At 43.4% G+C, this 18,015-nt stretch overlaps 1 protein-coding gene across 1 annotated transcript; it reads left to right on the forward strand.

The window, feature by feature from the left end:
• Positions 1–1,002: 1,002 nt before the first annotated feature.
• On the forward strand, positions 1,003–17,060 carry shprh (SNF2 histone linker PHD RING helicase). Its single transcript, XM_069661496.1, has 30 exons — positions 1,003–1,068; positions 2,186–2,777; positions 3,556–3,685; positions 3,869–4,087; positions 4,604–4,682; positions 4,874–5,024; positions 5,206–5,308; positions 5,396–5,661; positions 5,749–6,381; positions 6,471–6,722; positions 7,381–7,459; positions 7,953–8,116; positions 8,225–8,481; positions 8,736–8,857; positions 9,098–9,186; positions 9,405–9,497; positions 9,591–9,698; positions 10,845–10,987; positions 11,074–11,247; positions 11,330–11,392; positions 11,478–11,703; positions 12,282–12,419; positions 13,125–13,226; positions 13,333–13,404; positions 13,499–13,687; positions 13,815–13,907; positions 14,000–14,086; positions 14,261–14,439; positions 14,742–14,822; positions 16,492–17,060. The coding sequence occupies exons 2-30, from the start codon at positions 2,193–2,195 to the stop codon at positions 16,586–16,588; spliced, it is 4,974 nt and encodes a 1,657-aa protein (XP_069517597.1). The 5' UTR covers positions 1,003–1,068; positions 2,186–2,192; the 3' UTR covers positions 16,589–17,060.
• Positions 17,061–18,015: the final 955 nt, after the last annotated feature.

Genomic DNA, 18,015 nt, shown 5'->3' on the forward strand with positions numbered 1-18,015 from the left:
CTCTCTCTCTGTGTCTCTCTCTGCACTGATCATGAGGTGCCCCCTTCTTCTCCTCATCCTCACTGCATCCTAAAAGCGGGTCACACTCACTGCAGTGTCCCTGATTTGAAGACGCACTATTCTTACACGTCAGGAGCATGTTCCAGGCAACATTACCTCGAGAAATCACATTTTTTAAGTAAAATAGCGAAGTGCATATGAGAGGAAAGGTGTTCATTTGAGGAAAAATGGTTACCGAAGAAGAATAATTTACACTACGTGAAATTAAATGTTATATATTTCCCTCATAAAAACTATTAAGTCACTGGTCAAACTTCACAGGATTAGTCCTGCCTCGTTGTACCTGTCAGTGACACATGTGATGCACTTGCAATTCGCCGCTGCAGCCGGAAGAAGAGCATGCTCTGCTGCCATCTTGTGGTTGGCACTAGGTACTGCGCCTGCGCCTGCGCAATAAGGTTTAAACAAAACGGATATAAAAACCGTTGTTTGATAACAAAAAAAAGATGACATTAAAAGACATATTTACCATAGCATATAAAAATTTAAATAAAGTAAATTATAAAATAAATAAAAAAAATTCAGGAAAAAACAAAAGAAGAAAAAGATATAATTATTGTAAATACGATCTTATTGGTTTATGTCAAAACCCTTTTTAAAATATAGTTATAAGAAACTTCTATTTGTCTATAGTTAATTTTAAAAATACTAATTATTGCAATTATTATTATTTAGGATTATTATTTCTAAAGACTTTTAAAGCGTAAAAAATCTCACCAGAAAATCAAACAACCAACAAATATGTTAGAGTAGAGATTTTAGAATTTTCTTTATATTTAAGAATATATTATATTTGCAGATAATAGAAGTTGTGTTGTGAACAACTTAGTAAAATAGTAAAAAAAAAAACCCATAGCGCTCTACTCTGACGTCACTTCCTGTATTTAAAAATGGCGAACTGCAACATTAGAGTCGGTAAATGAAGTGTGTTTGGGTGCCTTTCAACCCGATTATCTATACCTATTGGGACGTGAAACCACTTGTGATGCAGCGATAGAAACCAGATCGGTATGTGGGCCTTGTGCTTGTTTTTTAACCTATTATTTACTGTGAAACTATACATTACGTAGCCACCCAGCGTGGAAGTGTTTCATTGTGTAACAGTGTTCATAACATTGTAGCTCTGCAGCCTGTTTCTGGACTTTAACCGAAGGGAAGAAGAACAATATTCACCAGTACTTAAATATCCAACATGAAAGTGAATTGATTAGCTATTAAGCCAACTTGCAATTTATTCAGTGGGAGCCTTGGTAGCTTTGATAAATTCAAAGGATGCTGAACAGTGAACGTAAACAGTGAGCTGACAGAAGTTAGCTGTTATTACCTGATGCTAACTTATACCTTTGAAGTGTTAAAGTATTGCCTATGAATCTAAATGAACAAGCAGTGCTATCAGCTACAGTTGAAATATTTTGTTGCCTTGTCAGAATCAGAATCGGGGTTTATTGCCAAGTAGTTTTACACATACATGGAATTTGTTTTGGTGTTTTGGTGCAGAACAATTATAACAGAAGTAGTATAAAAATAAGTAAAATACTTAAATAGAACAAGGTAAAAAAATAGGCAATAAGAATACAAATCTAAAAAACACTACGTATAATATACAATATGTACAATAGGTGTAATTAAAAACTGTACAGATGTGCAGGATTTTGGAGAGTGAAACATTTCTGCCATTTACAGCCTAATTCAGTTAAATAGTTAAATAGTAGTGGACGTGGCTCCCAACCTGGGGGTGATGGCACTCATAGGGGTCCCAAGATACAAGTTAATAACATGAGAGGAAAGGAAGAACAATCCCTTTCTTGATTGTGTTTAATGTTTTACTTTTCTGTAATCTTTACTTTTATCATGTAAATTACCTTACTTCTTCTGGTCCGTAAAAATGTACAACCTGAGAAAGAAACTCTTCAAACAAGTCCTGTGAACATATTAAATTGCATTTAGAAAACACGTGAAGAATGGTGGGAAAAGATGAAAACCAACAAATATAAAAGCATGGCATGTGGACAGCTGGAAGGTTAGATATTGAAAATAAACTAGCTAGCAAATATAAATATTTGCTTTACAGTGTGCTACTTAAATAGTAATGAATGAATGAATTTCTTCTTTGCTTTCTGTGCAGTTTAACCATGAGTAGTCGGAGAAAGCGCGCCCCTCCTGTGAGGGTGGACGAAGAGGATAAGAAGAGGTTGAACTGGAACATGCTGGACGACCGCAAGCACGAAGTGATCCCGGAAGAGGACCAGACACCGACCTGCTCCGTGCTTCCTGTCGACCCTACACCCAGCAGCTCCTTTCCCTCCACCACAGAGGATGTCCCAGAGGCTGCCTGCACCAGCTCTGTCCGCTTTACAGAGGAGCTCCCTGGTACCTCCTCAGACGGCACCTCCGCCTCAGCCTCACTGTCTCTTGCTGTGGAGCCAGTTCTGAAGCTGAGCCACATCTGGAAGGCGCTTATTGGGGAGTTCAGCGTCCGGCCAGCCTGGGTCCCAGCTGACTGTGAACAGAGAGCGTTCATACTGCACAGGATGGGTGAGCAGCTGTGCGTGAGCTACAGCAGTGGTGATGAGAGTTCAGGGCTGCAGTGGAGGCCTGATGAGGACACGTGCACGGTGGAGTGTAGCCTCAGTGTGATCCCGCTGGAGGACCTGGACTGGATGCAGAAGAGGAGGGTGGTGCAGCTCTGCCACCAGCTAAAGGAGGGGTCCGTCAAGGTGTGGAGGTGTTTCAGAGATTACGTTAAGATTTATTATTCATCTTAAGACAGATAAACTAATGGTTAACTTTAAGTGCAATCATGGTGATACTACATGTTTGTGCAAGATGCTGCTATGTCAACATGAAACACAAGGATGCATATTTTTTATGTGCTATATTTGAATCCATAACATTTCAATGATTAGCCATAGTGTGTTGCTTGAATGCTGGTAGTCAATTAGCCCTCTTGCTCTCCTTAAACATCAATTTTAGGGCTTTATCGAAAGAAAAAAGGGACATATTAAATACTGTTAAGTCACTATCTATCGCTGAATGAGGTAACACAATGGTGACTGAGCCAATGGCCCACTGATGAAAGTCTTTGCATTTGCAGTATATAGTGTTATTACAGACTGGGTGTCTGTGGCGATGGAAAAATCACAAGCAGCGCCCAGTTAGTGACGCGTTTTCCATCAGCCAGCAGTGGTTGGTCTGCCAGAGAGGGTAGGCGGAGCTAAGCGGCTACTTTTCTGGTCTCTGTAAGTGTTGCGAGTAAACAGTAATCTACTATGGCTGAACAAACAAAGAAAAGATGGATGACTACAGATACAACTAAAGAAAAAGAAACAAACTCGACGCTCAGATGAAGGCAAACAGTCTAAAAAGGAAAGCGACCGTCAGCGAGGAAAATCAAGAGCTACAACCGACACCTTCAAATCCAAATTCCTCAGAGGTTCAGATTGTAAAAAAAAAAGTGTCTCTTCCATCAACTTATTTTCCCCTTCTACGTGGCAGGTGGGCATTTACCTGCTGGAAACCGGCCTCGGGAAGCCCGAGTTCCTCAGCGAGGGAAACGCTCGGATGAAGAAAGCAAATCAGCTCATGCAGAAGTTAATGGAGTATTTCTACGATTTCATCATCCCTGGTGCGTGTCTGGTCCTAGTGTTTAATGCAAGCTGTGATTTACGTTCTCAAATACCATGACATGAATTGAATGTAAAACAAAATGCAGCTGAAATTAAGTATAACCCTTAGTAATAATTATAATGGTAATACATCAATATCCGGTGTGGAAAAATTGGACTCCTCTGCTGTGTTTTCGATGCAGAAGTTGTAGAGAATGATGAGGAGGAATGTGACACCGACCTGGAGAGGCAGAATGTGGAGGAGCTCTACGACTACGTCAGACATCTTCACCAGAGAGAGAGCCGGGAGGTGACCTATGACGTCCAGCACAAAGCTCTGATTCCCGTTCTCAGACCGTATCAGAGCCAGGCCGTCAACTGGATGCTGCAGAGAGAGAAATTCAGGAACACATCACCTAAAGGTACGCAATTCTTGTTTGGTAAAAATGGTACATTGCTGCCCTTATTCCCTGCTACTCACATTTTATTAATCATCTTAGCAGTTGTTTTAGTTGCGTCTCCTCTCGCTGTTCCTCCTCTACTCTGCTAATCCAGAACAGATCAGCTGCAGGAGCCGTGTTTCAACAGAGCTGTCAATCATCCTTTTTACAGCATCAAATAGCTCATTAAAACTAAACTTGTCAGAAAAATGAACACTTGGACATAAATCAGCATGATAAGAACTAACTATAATGACAGAAACCATGTTTGAGAAACATTTATGTGTTATGTATTTTGATCTTATAGTTTGACTCATGTCCCATCTGTTAACATGGAGGAGGCGGGCTTTATGGCCTATACTGCAGCCAGTCAGCAGGGGGCGATAGAGAGGGTTTGGCTCCACTTTAAGGGAGCTGTCATGTCGTCCATCTTTTTATACAGACTATGGTCAGGGCTATGATATCTATGTAATTGTTAATGTTTATGATTCTCTGCAGAACAAACGATGCATTTCCTCTGGCGGGAGTTGATCACTTTGTGCGGCAAGAAGTTGTTCTACAACCCTTTCACTGGCTGGTAAGACCTTCATGATGATTGTCAGTTTTCTTGGATAAAACCAAAACTTATACAGCTAGAAACCAGTAAGGGTAACTGGGAAATATGTTTTTATTTATTTGGCTGAATCGACCCTTTTATTTACTAGCTTGATGTCCTTTTTTGGATGCACAGTTACCTCCCTTTTGTTGTTGTTTCTTTTTTTTCTTCAGCTTAATCCGAGAGTTCCCCCTGGCGGGCGTGGAGTGGCCAGGTGGGATCCTGGCTGATGAAATGGGACTGGGCAAGACAGTTGAAGTTCTGGCTCTCATCCTGTTTCACACCCGACAGGACGTGGAGCAGGAGGCCCTCACCCTGCCTGTGGTGAGCATCAGTCTGCTGCTACAGCTAAAAACACAGAGCAACACCTTCCTTTTCTCTCTCTCTGTAACTTCCCCTATATGTGGCATGAACAGGTCTGACAGTGAAAGGTGTAATTGTATGATATATTTTATAATTCTTTTATATATTGTGAAAATGTAAAATGTCTCTTTTGTTCCTGCAGGGAAAATCTGTAAATTACTTTGTACCTCCTCCTCCCCTTGAGAGAAATCAAGTTACCCGCTGCAAGTCTGACCCTCAGCCCAAAATTAAAATCTCCCATCCCAGTGAGTCACCTTCAATCCTCTCCAACATCTCAGCTCTTATTCCCACTGCACTTTCATTTCATATTCTCTTCAATTATCTCTGTGCAGCTGTGCGAGTCATGCTCCTCACTGCCATCAAGGAGATGAGATCCGGCAAAGGAGCCTCCGTCAACGCCATCTTCACCTACATCCGCGCCACTTACGGTTATGACCTCCTGAAAAACCGTAACCACATCAAGAAGACCGTGATGAAGCTGATAGACGAAGGCCTGGTCGACCGGGTGAAGGGTCGAGGACTGGCAGGGTCGTTTAAACTGGGAAAGAAATACAAAGAAACAGAGAAGACAAAGAAGACGATAGCATCGCCCAAGTCTGTAAGAATAAAGAGCTTCAAACATGATTGTTCTGTGCTTCAAATGCTACTTTTCAGCTCTATTTAACCTGATTTTCTTTGTTGTTAGAGCTCCAAAAGCTCGGAGAGCACGCCCAGGAAGATGTTTCAGAGACGAGCTAAAGAGAAGGCGGAAGCCGCTCTGCAAAACGCTCTGACGGAAGATCAAACCGACGTGTTCTCTCCTTCGCCTGGCGCTCCGGTATCAGAGGAAAAGGAAACAAAGAAGAGTTGGGATGAAAGTCTGAACGAGAAGGCGGACCAGGCAGATGACATGCTGGATACGTCTCCGACAGCCTCGCAGGATAAAAGTGAGTCAGAAAAGGAGATGCCAAGAATAGACGATCTAAGCGAAGAAAGAACAGAAGCTCCTCGGCCTGATTCGCAGGAAACCCCCACCAGAGCATCTGTGTGCCCGTTCAACACCCCGGACTACCGCTTCGAGTGCATCTGCGGTGAACTGGGCATCATCGACTACAAGGCCCGTGTCCAGTGTATGAACTGCCAGCTGTGGCAGCACGCGGAGTGTGTCAACTACAAAGAAGAAAGCCTTGAAACTACACCTTTCTACTGCCCTCACTGCCTGGTGGCCATGAAACCTGTCTCCACCGGTGCCACCCTCATCATCTCCCCGAGCTCCATCTGCCACCAGTGGGTGGAGGAGATCAACCGGCACATCAGGTCCTCCTCGCTGCGAGTGCTGGTGAGAAAGTGGAGGGATAGAAAAGTCTCTTCTCTCCTTTAAGTGCACACTGTCAAAACTGTTTAAATGGTTTCTATTCTTGATCTCAGGTTTATCAGGGTGTGAAGAAGCATGGATTCATCCAGCCTCACATACTCGCTGAGCAGGATGTGGTCATCACCACCTACGACGTGCTGCGTTCAGAGCTCAACTACGTCGACATTCCGCACAGCAACAGCAAGGATGGACGCCGCTTCCGCAACCAGAAGCGCTACATGGCCGTGCCCAGCCCTCTGGTGGCCGTGGAGTGGTGGAGAATCTGTCTGGATGAGGCTCAGATGGTCGAATGTCCCACTGCCAAGGTGAGGGGAAGGGAAGTGTGTTTTAAAGAGCAGCTTCAGTCATGTTTTAAGACATATAAAATGCTCTGCTTGAAATAATAAATTGTGTAAATGTTTTTATAAATAATAAATGTTTTTCCTGCAAAATACGTTTAATTACCTTGTAAAAATTGCTCCCATGGCATCTCCTCCTCCTCCCTCATTAAACATTCGCAAAAACAAAACACGTCTCTGCCATCGTTTAGTGGCAACTTGTGGAAACTTAGCTAGCTTGAAATGTAGTAATTAGTAGTAGTAACGTAACGTTAGTAGTCATTACAATGACGGTTACAGCTGGCTCTCGCATCGCCGAACTGGTTGCCGTAGGTTACACATAATGATATGCATAGCGTCACCCCGTCCATTAATGGGATTGGCTCCTTAGGTTTGTGACATCACAAACCTGCCAATCTGAAAACGTGTTGTTCAGCCTGTCCTTGGTACACTGCAGTTTAAAAGCAGACAGGCCCAGCCATGGAGATGACTGCTGATGTTGTCCCTGATATGTCTTGTAGCATATGAAGAACACCACATGGGGATGTTTACAAGGTTAAACACTTGATTTTCACTGGAGGGAGTCTTTAATTGTTGACATGTTATATTTGAGTTTGTCTATTTAACTTTGTTTTTTTCCTCTCAGGCTGCAGAGATGGCTCTACGTCTTGCGTCTGTTAATCGCTGGTGCGTCAGTGGCACTCCCGTCCAGAGAGGCTTAGAAGGTAAAACCACAACAATACTTACCAAGAAACTTATCAAAGTAGGCTTTGAGTAAGAGGCTCTGTTGTTGGTCTTAAAAATCTCTGATTCATTTCAATGCCATCAAAACCTGCTTTAAAGCTCCTGTGAGGAACTTTGGGTTTGTGTTGACTTTGGCGCCCCCTGTGGACAAAGCAGTACCTCTTATCTCTTTGCTGATTTTGTCCTGTACATGCTGAAGTGGTTGTTAACAAAAAATCTCATCCTGCTTTCTTTAACAGTCACATGTATCACTCACTTATAATTCTTGCCTGTAAAATGTAAACAAAGGCAGCAGTTTCAGCCATTAAAAATAACTATATAGAAATAATCAATCTTGTCGCTGACGGTCTGGTTTGCTTTGGTACCTCATATAGAGACATCAGAATTAATTTCAGTCTGTTTCATTACCATCAAAAAACTCCTCACAGGAGCTTTAAACTACAAAATTAATATATAAACGAATGTTTTCTGCAGATCTGTATGGCCTTGTGCTCTTCCTGGGAGTTGACCCATACTGGGTAAAACACTGGTGGGTGCAGCTGCTTTATCGCCCTTATCGTCGTGGAAACACGGAGCCGCTGTACTGTGTAATAGCTCAGTTACTGTGGCGATCAGCTAAAAAAGATGTCATCGATCAGGTAGGACAACAAAAGTTATTTCTGTCTGACATCTTTTAAGTAGAATATCTAAGACAAAAAGATTTTCACAAGGACAAAACATAATGTTACTGTTCTCTACTCATCCAGATCCAGATCCCCCCTCAGACAGAGGAGGTCCACTGGTTAGACTTCTCCCCAGTCGAGGGTCACTTCTACCACCGCCAGCACGAGGTCTGCTCCCAGGACGCTCTGGTCAAAATCAGGAAGATCTCCGACTGGAGCCTGAAGCTCGGCAGCCTCGACCGCCGCACCGTCAACACCATCCTGTGCCCGCTGCTGAGGCTGCGCCAGGCCTGCTGCCATCCACAGGCTGTGAGGGGGGAGTTCCTGCCTCTCCAGAAGAGGTAAGTGCCACTTGGCATTATGTCTTCAAGACACTTGCACGAGAGGAGAGGCCTTTATTTGAAGGCAGCTGCACGGGTTAATTAACAATCCTGCAGGACTAAAGAGAGTATCACAGCAGTAGTAGCGGTAATAGACCACAGCTCCCTTCTTGTTCATCATACAGTGTGTATTTGTGTTTATTTAAAGTTCCCATTCTATGTAATTAGCATTTGTTAAGTGGGTCTGTCTGTGTTGTGTCTCTTTCCCTCCTCAGCACCATGACGATGGAGGAGCTCCTCAAGTCCCTGCAGAAGAAATGTCGAGTGGAGTGTGAAGAAGCTCACAGACAATTGGTGTGCGCGCTCAACGGCCTGGCTGGAATAAACATCATCAGAGGTATAAATCCCCTCCTCTGTGCTGGTGCTCCCTCTGCTCCCAGTTTCCCATGGGAATCCGTTCAAACAAGACACAAGCCACGATCTCATCTTTGTGTCGTCCAACACTGTTGGTACCAAATGTTTTGTTGCAGCAGGCCTATATGTATAATGTGGTGGTCTCTATAGCATGTCTCATTAGCTCCACTTGTGACGGACGTGCTGAGTGTCGCTGATAATCTGCTTCTTTTGTCACCTGCAGATGAGTTTGTAGAGGCGACAGAGATGTACAGAGAAGTGCTGCGCTCATCAGAGGAGCACAAAGGCAGACTGAAAACAGATTCATTACAGGTATACGACCTCACCTCCTTCATGTCTTTTCTATAAGTCTGATTTACATATGAAGGGTTTGTTTTTTAAATGAATGACGAGAGACGTCTTATAGAGTGATTGATGGGATTAAATTGAAACACGTATGAATAGAATGAAAGATTTTTTTTCAAACCTTAATGGACAGTTTATATATTGAAAGATTATATAATAATGATCTATCTCTCGTGGTCAAACAGAGGCTTCATGCCACCCATAATTTGATGGAACTGCTGAGCGCAAAGCATCCTGGGATCCCTCCTACGCTGAGAGACGACCGACTCAGTGAAGAGGTAGTTAAAGGTTTTCACACACATGCACAGGTTAATTTAGGGGCGTAAACCTGTTCAGTTCCTGCATGCGTGTCATTCTCTGTGTCTCTGCAGGCCGAGCAGCTGCGACAGCACTACATGACCAAGTACGACTCGGAGGTAGCGGACGCACATCAGGCGCTCCAGCCGGTGCTGCAGAACATCAAAGAGCTGAAACGCAAAGTGAGAACTGCATTCAAGCTTTTTATTATAACAGACAAACTACCAAATAAACACACAGTTTGATCCTTGTTGTTTAGGAGTGCTAATTCAGTGTTTGTTGACCTATTAATTGCACCATTATATATGAAAATCTAAATAAGAGCGATGGGGCGCCGGTTTAGCTCAGGGGTTAAATCACGTGTCCCATGTGCGGAGGCTACGGTCCTCGATGCAGCAGCCCCGGGCTCGACTCCCACCCTCGGCCCCTTGCCGCGTGCAATCCTCCGATCTCTCCTCACCTGTTTCTGACACTGTCCACTGTCCTCTCTCTCTCAATTAAAGCATAAAAAGCCAAAGAAATACCTTAAAAAGAGCCCTTTATTTTAACCTGAGTAAGTTGCTCCAGAAGTAGACCATTTTAAGTTAGTTAGTTGTTCACTTCCTCTTCTGCGGTCCTCACACACAGGCCTGATCACCCTTCCCCACACCCGCCTGCAGACTTTTGTGGAGAGAGCCTTCAGTGTGGCAGCCGTCACCTTCTGGAACTCTCTCCCTATTGATATATGCAACAATCACTCACTCATTAAAAAACTGCTCCAAACCTTCCTTTTCAACAAGATAGACAATCAATAACAACTGTTACCCAGCTCACTTTGTTATTGTTTGTTTACACTCCATGTAAAGCGACCTTGGGTTTCTTGAAAGGTGCTATATAAATCTAAGTTATTATAACTATTAATAATACTGTTTTGTCACTATTTTGGGAGACTAGACTTTGGGTACATTAAATCTAACTTGAGTTTATTTTCTGATTCACTGAATGAGAGGATTTAAGAGTTGCAGTGATTTAATTCTCATGGTTTGATTCTAAAGAGTTTACACTGAAGCCACACGGAGCTTTATTTGGAGAAATTGTGACTGAGCCCAGAACTTCTTTTCTTCCTACATCACACATCAAAATGTATTTATAAGGAGCGCCGATTTGGCTCAGCAGTTGGATCGCGCGTCTCATGTGCGACTAACACCCTCAGCCCCTTGCCGCTTGTCATCCCCGCTCTCTCCTCCCCTGTTTCCGACACTACCCACTGTCCTCTCTCTCTGAATAAAGGCTCTGAACTTGGATTTATATTAAAAGAATCCTCAACATATTGAACTTTTCTTCTCAAGGTCAAGCTGAATGCTCCCTGGTGGCTGGATGTCATCCAGAAGGCGATCCGGTGCTCCAACGACGACGATCTGGTGTCCCGCGTCAAGAACGAGCTGACGTGCAGCTACAAACAACAAGCTCACAAGATCTCCATGGCTGACAAGTAAACTTAACTTAATTTATGTAAAAGTAGAATAATAGTCAATGCTTACTCAGAGGTAAGATAAAAACACGTGGCGGATCCTGCAGGTTCCGTGATGCCTGTGGTCTGCAGTTCCTGCTCACATCACAAATGCACGATCTGACGAAGTCCCAAAAGACGGTGCAGGACGCGGTGAAGAGCCTTGAAGGCCCGGCCTCGCAGAAAGTGATCGATGAGGTCACAGTATGTCACCTCAGGCCCATGAGACTGCCACTCAATAAGTAAGACATCACAGTTTTTCCTCCAATAATACTTGTTCTACAAGCCTTTTGCTATAACTCATCTTTCCCTCTCATGTTTCAGTTGTGTTTTTTGCAAAGCAGACGAACTGTTCACAGATTATGAGTCCAAGCTGTTTTCTCACACGTAAGTAGAGCAACATTTTTAAACCTGTCAGACTTATTATATTGTGTGAAAAGTAAATTGGTTAATGAGTATATTTTCCCAACAGAGTGAAGGGTCAGACGGCCATCTTTGAAGAAATGATCGAAGACGAGGAGGGGCTGGTGGACGACCGTCTCCCCACCACCAGCCGAGGTCTGTGGGCGGCCAGCGAGATGGAGCGCACGCTCAAAGCCATCTTGTCTTTTGCGAAAGTCAAACGCATGGACCCGGAGCTGGTGGAGGAGGGCAACACTTTCATGGAGCTGTTTGAGAACTGGAAGAAGGAGTACAAGGTTTGAACACATGCTTGCATCCACCTTTTTTTTTATATACAAGCAGGTCAGCAAGCACAACCTATTTCAAGAGCAGAAGTCGTAGCCTGAAGCAACACATCCTCCTCTGCTGGGTCAAAAGTTGTTTCTCTTTCTCTGCCATAGATGTAAAAAAAATGTAACTTTTTAAAATTCACTATGTCAGCTATCATTTGAGAATCTTTTTTGTGTCCAGAAATGCATCATAGTTGTATTTAAAACTATTTTTAAAACATTAAAAATGGTGATTAAAAAGTTAACAAGGCAATTTTTTATTGCAAAAATAACAAACTATCAACCCAAAAATCTCGACATTTGTTAAATGAATGTTTTAAAATGTTAGCTTCATTCTTTTAATATAAAGTTCCTTGTTAAAATTAACTTCACAATACAGAGAATAGAAAGGAAAGTGAGTTTGTTAAGCCAGAAATCCCCACAGCCCGCTCATTAATCATTAAAGGAGGTTGTTTGCTGTAAAAAAAAAAGATAAACATACTGCCCTTTTTAAGCGATGATATGAATGACAGACTGAATTGAGAGTTACCTCTGTCTGTTCCCAGGTGCTGCACGAGTACTGGATGGTGCTGAGGAATCACGTGTCGGCCATCGACGAGCTGGGTATGGCCACAGAGAGACTCCGCGTGCGTCTGCCTGACGAGCCGAAGCCCAAACTGCTGCACATCATCGAGCCACATGAGGTGAGCCAAAGACAATAAAGATTTTTTGGGGGGCTTTTTGCCTTTTTACAACAGCTGAAGAGAGACAGGAAATATGGTGAGTAGAGAGGGGATGACATGCACCAAATGATCGGCGGACCGGGAGTCGAGCCTGCGATCAGTGCGTCGAGGACTGTAGCCTCTGTACACGGGGCGCCTGCTCTACTAACTGAGCTAAACCAGCGCCCCTGCTTAAGACTATTAAAAACAACTATTTTTACTTGTTAGATTATTATTTTAAAAGGCAAACAAGTCAAATCAATTTCATTGTATATTAGCTCAATATAACAAATCATAAGTTAGCATGAAGGGGCTTTACAGTCTGAACATCCTCTGTCTAAGACGCTTGATCTGGAAAAGAAAGAGCTTAAAAACAAACCTCTTAATGGGTATAAGAAAAAATAAATAGAATAAAATGGATTATTGTGTAAATGTTGTAAATTCTTATGTTCATCTTAGTTCTGTTTTGACTCATTTGGATGATTGTTTCACTCTGAACTGCAGCGTAATTTCTGTAAGGACTTTCACCTAAAAGTTCCCTTTCTTTGAAGTGTTGCTGGTTCGGCCCTTATTAATACAATTTAAAGAGCAAGCCATAAACTCAACGAGTTTCCAAGGCTGTAATAATCTGCCGTAACTATTTTTATTGCATTCCTGACCTCTGCCCCTCGCTTGTTTCGCCTGCAGGTGGAGCAGAACAGAGTCAAGCTTTTGAACGACCAGGCGGTGGCCAAGTCGCAGCTCCAAAAGAAGCTCGGCCAGTTTCTGTACCTCACAAATCTGGAGAAGGTGATCTTTGTTTGATAGTAACTACAAAGAACATGAAGTCTTTCCTTTTCTTATTTTATAACAGTGTTTGTTCACACTCTAAATCACGTTATGTTCTCTGGTCCAGTCTCAGGACAAGTCTACAGGAGGGCTGAACCCAGAGCCATGTCCCATCTGTGCCCGGCCGCTGGGACAGGAGGTATTGTTTAGTGTCTCACATGACCTTACCTTCACATTGATCAAGTCCCCAGTAGTTTTCCGTTTTGCATCGTCATGCCTTCTCTCTTTCCCAGTGGGCCGTGCTGACCTGCGGCCACTGCTTCTGTAATGAGTGCATCTCCATCATCGTGGAGCAGTACAGCTTCGGATCGAGGCGACGCGCCATCAAATGTGCCATCTGCAGGCAGACCACGTCCCACGCAGAGATCTCCTACGTGTTCACCACAGAGTTGTCCAGCCAGGACCAGGACATACCGGTCAAGGTCAGTCAGCAGCACCGTCCTCATGTGATAGAGTCCCAGATCTGCATTTAGATGTTTATAATGTCAGTCATTTCTGAATCAGATGTAATGATTCCTATTAACTTTTTCCTTTTCCTTCACTTGTCAGGGAAGCCACTCTACCAAAGTGGAGGCAGTAGTGAGAACACTGAAGAAGATCCAAGTGACAGACCCCGGGGCCAAGTGTCTCGTCTTCTCCACGGTAACTGTAAACTCTTCCTGCTGTGTGAGATTTACTTTGCTGATCCCCAGTTTGGATCTGACCCACTTTGTTTCTGTTTCTCTCCTACGCAGTGGCTGAGTGTCCTGGACATCATCGCTAAAGCCTTGTTAGACAACAACATGGAGTTCTCTCAAATCAACGGGATCCACAAATTCCAGGTTTGAATGTTTATTGGAACCATTTCTAAACTATTTTTATTCCTGTACTGTGCAGCACATCTACAACAAAACATATTACTTGTTAAGCATTATGCACTTTTGCACAGGCATTTTTCCCACACTACATTTCTAGGATTTGTTATTGTAACTAGTGCATTCATGTACATTTTCCAGGAGAATCTATGCTCCTTCAAATATGAAGAAAAGATCAACATCCTCCTCCTCCCTCTCCACACCGGCTCCAACGGCCTGAACATCATCGAAGCGACTCACGTGTTGCTTGTTGAGCCGATCCTCAACCCTGCCAACGAGCTCCAGGCCATAGGCAGAGTGCACCGGATCGGCCAGACCAAGTAAGAAGCAGGGAGTCGGGTCTGTCGGTGGCAGTTTAACCAGTGAATGTGTTGATGTTTGGACCTACATGCCTTAATTAAAGTGTGCGTTAAAGCAATAAAGCCACAGTTTAAAATACAGACAGGCAATTGTTCTTAAAGCTACAGTGTGTTTGTTTTCTTTATAACCGCCACCATATTTATGTGTGCTTTGGAGGTTCTTATGGCCTCAATCATGGCTGTTATGTGCCCGTAATTACCTGACAAATACCTCCAACATTTTTTACATTAGTTGTAATCTCTCTTGTTTTTTCTGTGTCCAGACCAACTTTTGTTCACAGATTCCTGATTAAATCCACTATTGAAGAGAGAATGCAGGCAATGCTGAAGACAGCAGAGAAAAGGTGAGAGCCACAGACTAAAGTAAACTGTAGTTTTTGTACTTTAAAGGTGACGTGTGGAATTTTCAGAAACTCAGTGTTATCAATAATACTGTTGGTTGGAATCAGCCAAAACAGTGACGTAACATACATGCGACTGACAGTTAATTAGTGCCATCATGCTAAAAAATCATTGATCACTTAGTGCTGATCTCGAAGATCTCAGTTCTCTTTGGCGGCACCTATGGTGATAAACGGTAATTCCAGGAGCACACTTCCCAGATATCCAGACAGTGTTGCATGTGTGACGTCCACGGTTGGCTCCGGTTGTAACTCTTGATTTTCCTCGCTGACGGTCGCTTTCCTCTTTAGACTGTTTGCCTTCATCTGAGCGTCGAGTTTGTTCCTTTTTCTTTGGATTTTCACTTATTTTTGAAGTTGTATCTGTAGTCATCCATCTTTTCTTTGTTTGTTCAGCCATAGTAGATTACTGTTTACTTGCAACACTTGTAGAGACCGGAAAAGCAGCCGCTTAGCTCCACCTACCCTCTCTGGCAGACCAACCACTGCTGGGTAATGGAAAACGCGTCACTAACTGGGTGCTGCTTGTGATTTTTTCCGCAAAAGTTGCACCAGACATCCAGTCTGTACTGCAAAAGCAAAGGCTTTCATCAGTGGGCCACAGGCTATTTAAGCTTGTGAGGTATTGTGGCAAGCTAGCCTACTAACATATTAACTCAAATAGCAAATTGCTAACAACAACGTGTTGAGACAGCGAGCTAAAGTAGCAAGCTAGCTGTGACTTAGCTAAGCTGCGTGAATCTGCCTTTGGTTTTTTTGTAACGTAAGCTTATAAAGTCATTTGTAAACAGTTTGCCAGACAACTTATCAGCAAGTGTGAGTTATTCGACATTATCAGCTCAAGACATTTTTATTCTACAGCACAAGCTAACATAAGCTAACTAAAATAAAGAATCCCTCTGCTGATGTTGACCCCAGTTTTCCCAGAACAGAAGGTACTTTTTGAGCTTCGTGTGTTACACTGTTTTGTTGGGAGTTGGTCGTTTATTGGTGTTGGCTAGTGTTGCACGCTGTTAGCGCTGTAGGGAAACAGAAGAAGTGAGGCACCCAGTGGTTTGCTTAAATATTACATTCTTGGATTTTCCCTGTAAAACTGTCCTAAATCATTTCCATAGAAATCAGTCAACAGGAAGTTACGGGAAACAGAGAAGGTTAAAAGGTCTAATTTTTTAAGTGACATTACAGTCTGTTCACACATCAGCAATAAAAAGCCATTAATAGCAGGGGGTAGATGGTAGCTCAGTCTGTAGGGGCTTGGCTTGGGAACGGGAGGGTGGCCGGCTCGGTACAGACCAAGCATGGAGTTGGGGCTGGTAACTGGAGAGGTGTCAGTTCCTTTCCTGGGCACTGCCGAGGTGTCCTTGAGCAGGCCACCGTATCCCCCAACTGCTCCGGGCACATGTCCACATGCAGCCCCCTCACTCTGACATCTCTCCATTAGTGCATGTCCATAGGGTCCTGACCTTTGTGTGTGTGTAGCATGTGTGTAAGCACTGACTGAAAACATTGACTTTCCCCTTGAGGATAAAAAAAGTGTGTCTTCTTCTTCTTCTAAAACATGTAACTAACTTCAGTTGACTGAAATGACCGTTAATACCTTTGTTCATTCCAGTCACACCAGCACAGCCATGAAGCACTCGGAGGCCGCCGTGCTGACGGTAGCCGACCTGGCTGATCTGTTTACCGAAGACACAGAACATCTGGAGTGAATCCGAACACCTGGATACACAGGGGAGGGACACCTGCTGAAGATACACAGGCAAAGAGAGCTCACTCTTTACTTTGATTTTGCACTTTTAACTTTTTATACGAACATTTTCAAGTTATCTTTCCAAACAAACCTTTTAGACGACAGGCTCCAACATGTTTCTTAATTGTAATTAATTTGAACTGTCTGATCTCTTTGGAGTATTTGTGTATTTGACTCACTTGTTATAGCTGTAACTGATTCAATAACTACTTCTGCTCTTCAAGTGTATGTTTGATGACCACGTTTGACTAGACTGTATATTATTGTTGCTCTACTCTAATGATGAGTGTATGCATTTAAATAAGACGTCAATGTAAGTTAATGCAGTTAAAAATGGAGGACTACGGACGCAGATCAGTAGTTGAGGTGCTCTTACAACTTTCAGGAAAATTAAAGTCCGTCGACGGCAGGGTGTCGACCTGCTATGACCAGCTCTTGTTGTCCGGTGCTTTTATTGTGGTTTATTTCTATGTAGTAAAAATGGAAGCAGGAAGGAAGCCATTGACCTTTTTACAGCAGCAGAAGTGAGAGATTTTCTCCTCCTGCACAATCTCTCTTTGAGCTATTTGTCCGTCAAAACAATGCCTTCACTTACGCTTGTCTTATTTGCAAGACAAAAAAGGCACAAGATTCAGAGTCTTTGAAACTAATCTTATAAATTAAACTCATTAAAGTCTGAAAATGTGAAATGTTTTCTGCCTCACGGCACCTGTTATCTCATCCAGGCCTGAAATCACGACGTACAAATTGTCATGTCGAACCAATGTGTGGCTTTAAAGCTTTTTAAAAAGGGATGAAAATAATCTTCCCTTTCTTGAGCTTGAGTATTTTATGGTGTGTTCCACCACACACATACACTCACAGGTCTTTGGCTTCGTGACTGAATTGCCCTTGACTCGTAATGACTTTTCTTTTCGCCTGACTGACTGGGATTCCCGCACCAGTAAAGATTTTAAAATGTCCAGACAAAGGCTGGAGGCAACAAAGAGTGCCGGCCCAGCGCTGTTGTTCCTCTTTACGTGGTTACCGGCCTCCTTGTTGCTCCCTGTAGTAAGAAACAGTTGTAAGATGTTTACTAAGAGGACACGGCCGCAGTAGGCGGTAACATACGTGTTACCTTGGACTCCCCTCAGTTCCCCCTATTCATGTGCGGAATCTCATTGTTGGTGGGGACATCATTCAAGCTGGTGTTTTAAGGCCAGAGGGAGGCTCCCAGTTCATTAGAGCTGTGTTTCGAGCGTTGGAGTAAGAGAGGGGCACTACGTCTTCTGGTGACAGCGCTGAGAAGTGGTGTAAGGTCCCCAAAAAGATTCACAGAGTTTCAGGGGGAAAAGGGCCAAACGGGCAGCGGAGTGGCTGAGAAACCAGAGGGAGAGTCCTTGGAAG

This window comes from Semicossyphus pulcher, unplaced genomic scaffold (genome assembly GCF_022749685.1).
Source record: "Semicossyphus pulcher isolate SPU_LCO1_2020_fin unplaced genomic scaffold, fSemPul1.0.p SCAF_14, whole genome shotgun sequence".
In the NCBI taxonomy this organism is placed as follows: Eukaryota; Metazoa; Chordata; class Actinopteri; order Labriformes; family Labridae; genus Semicossyphus; species Semicossyphus pulcher.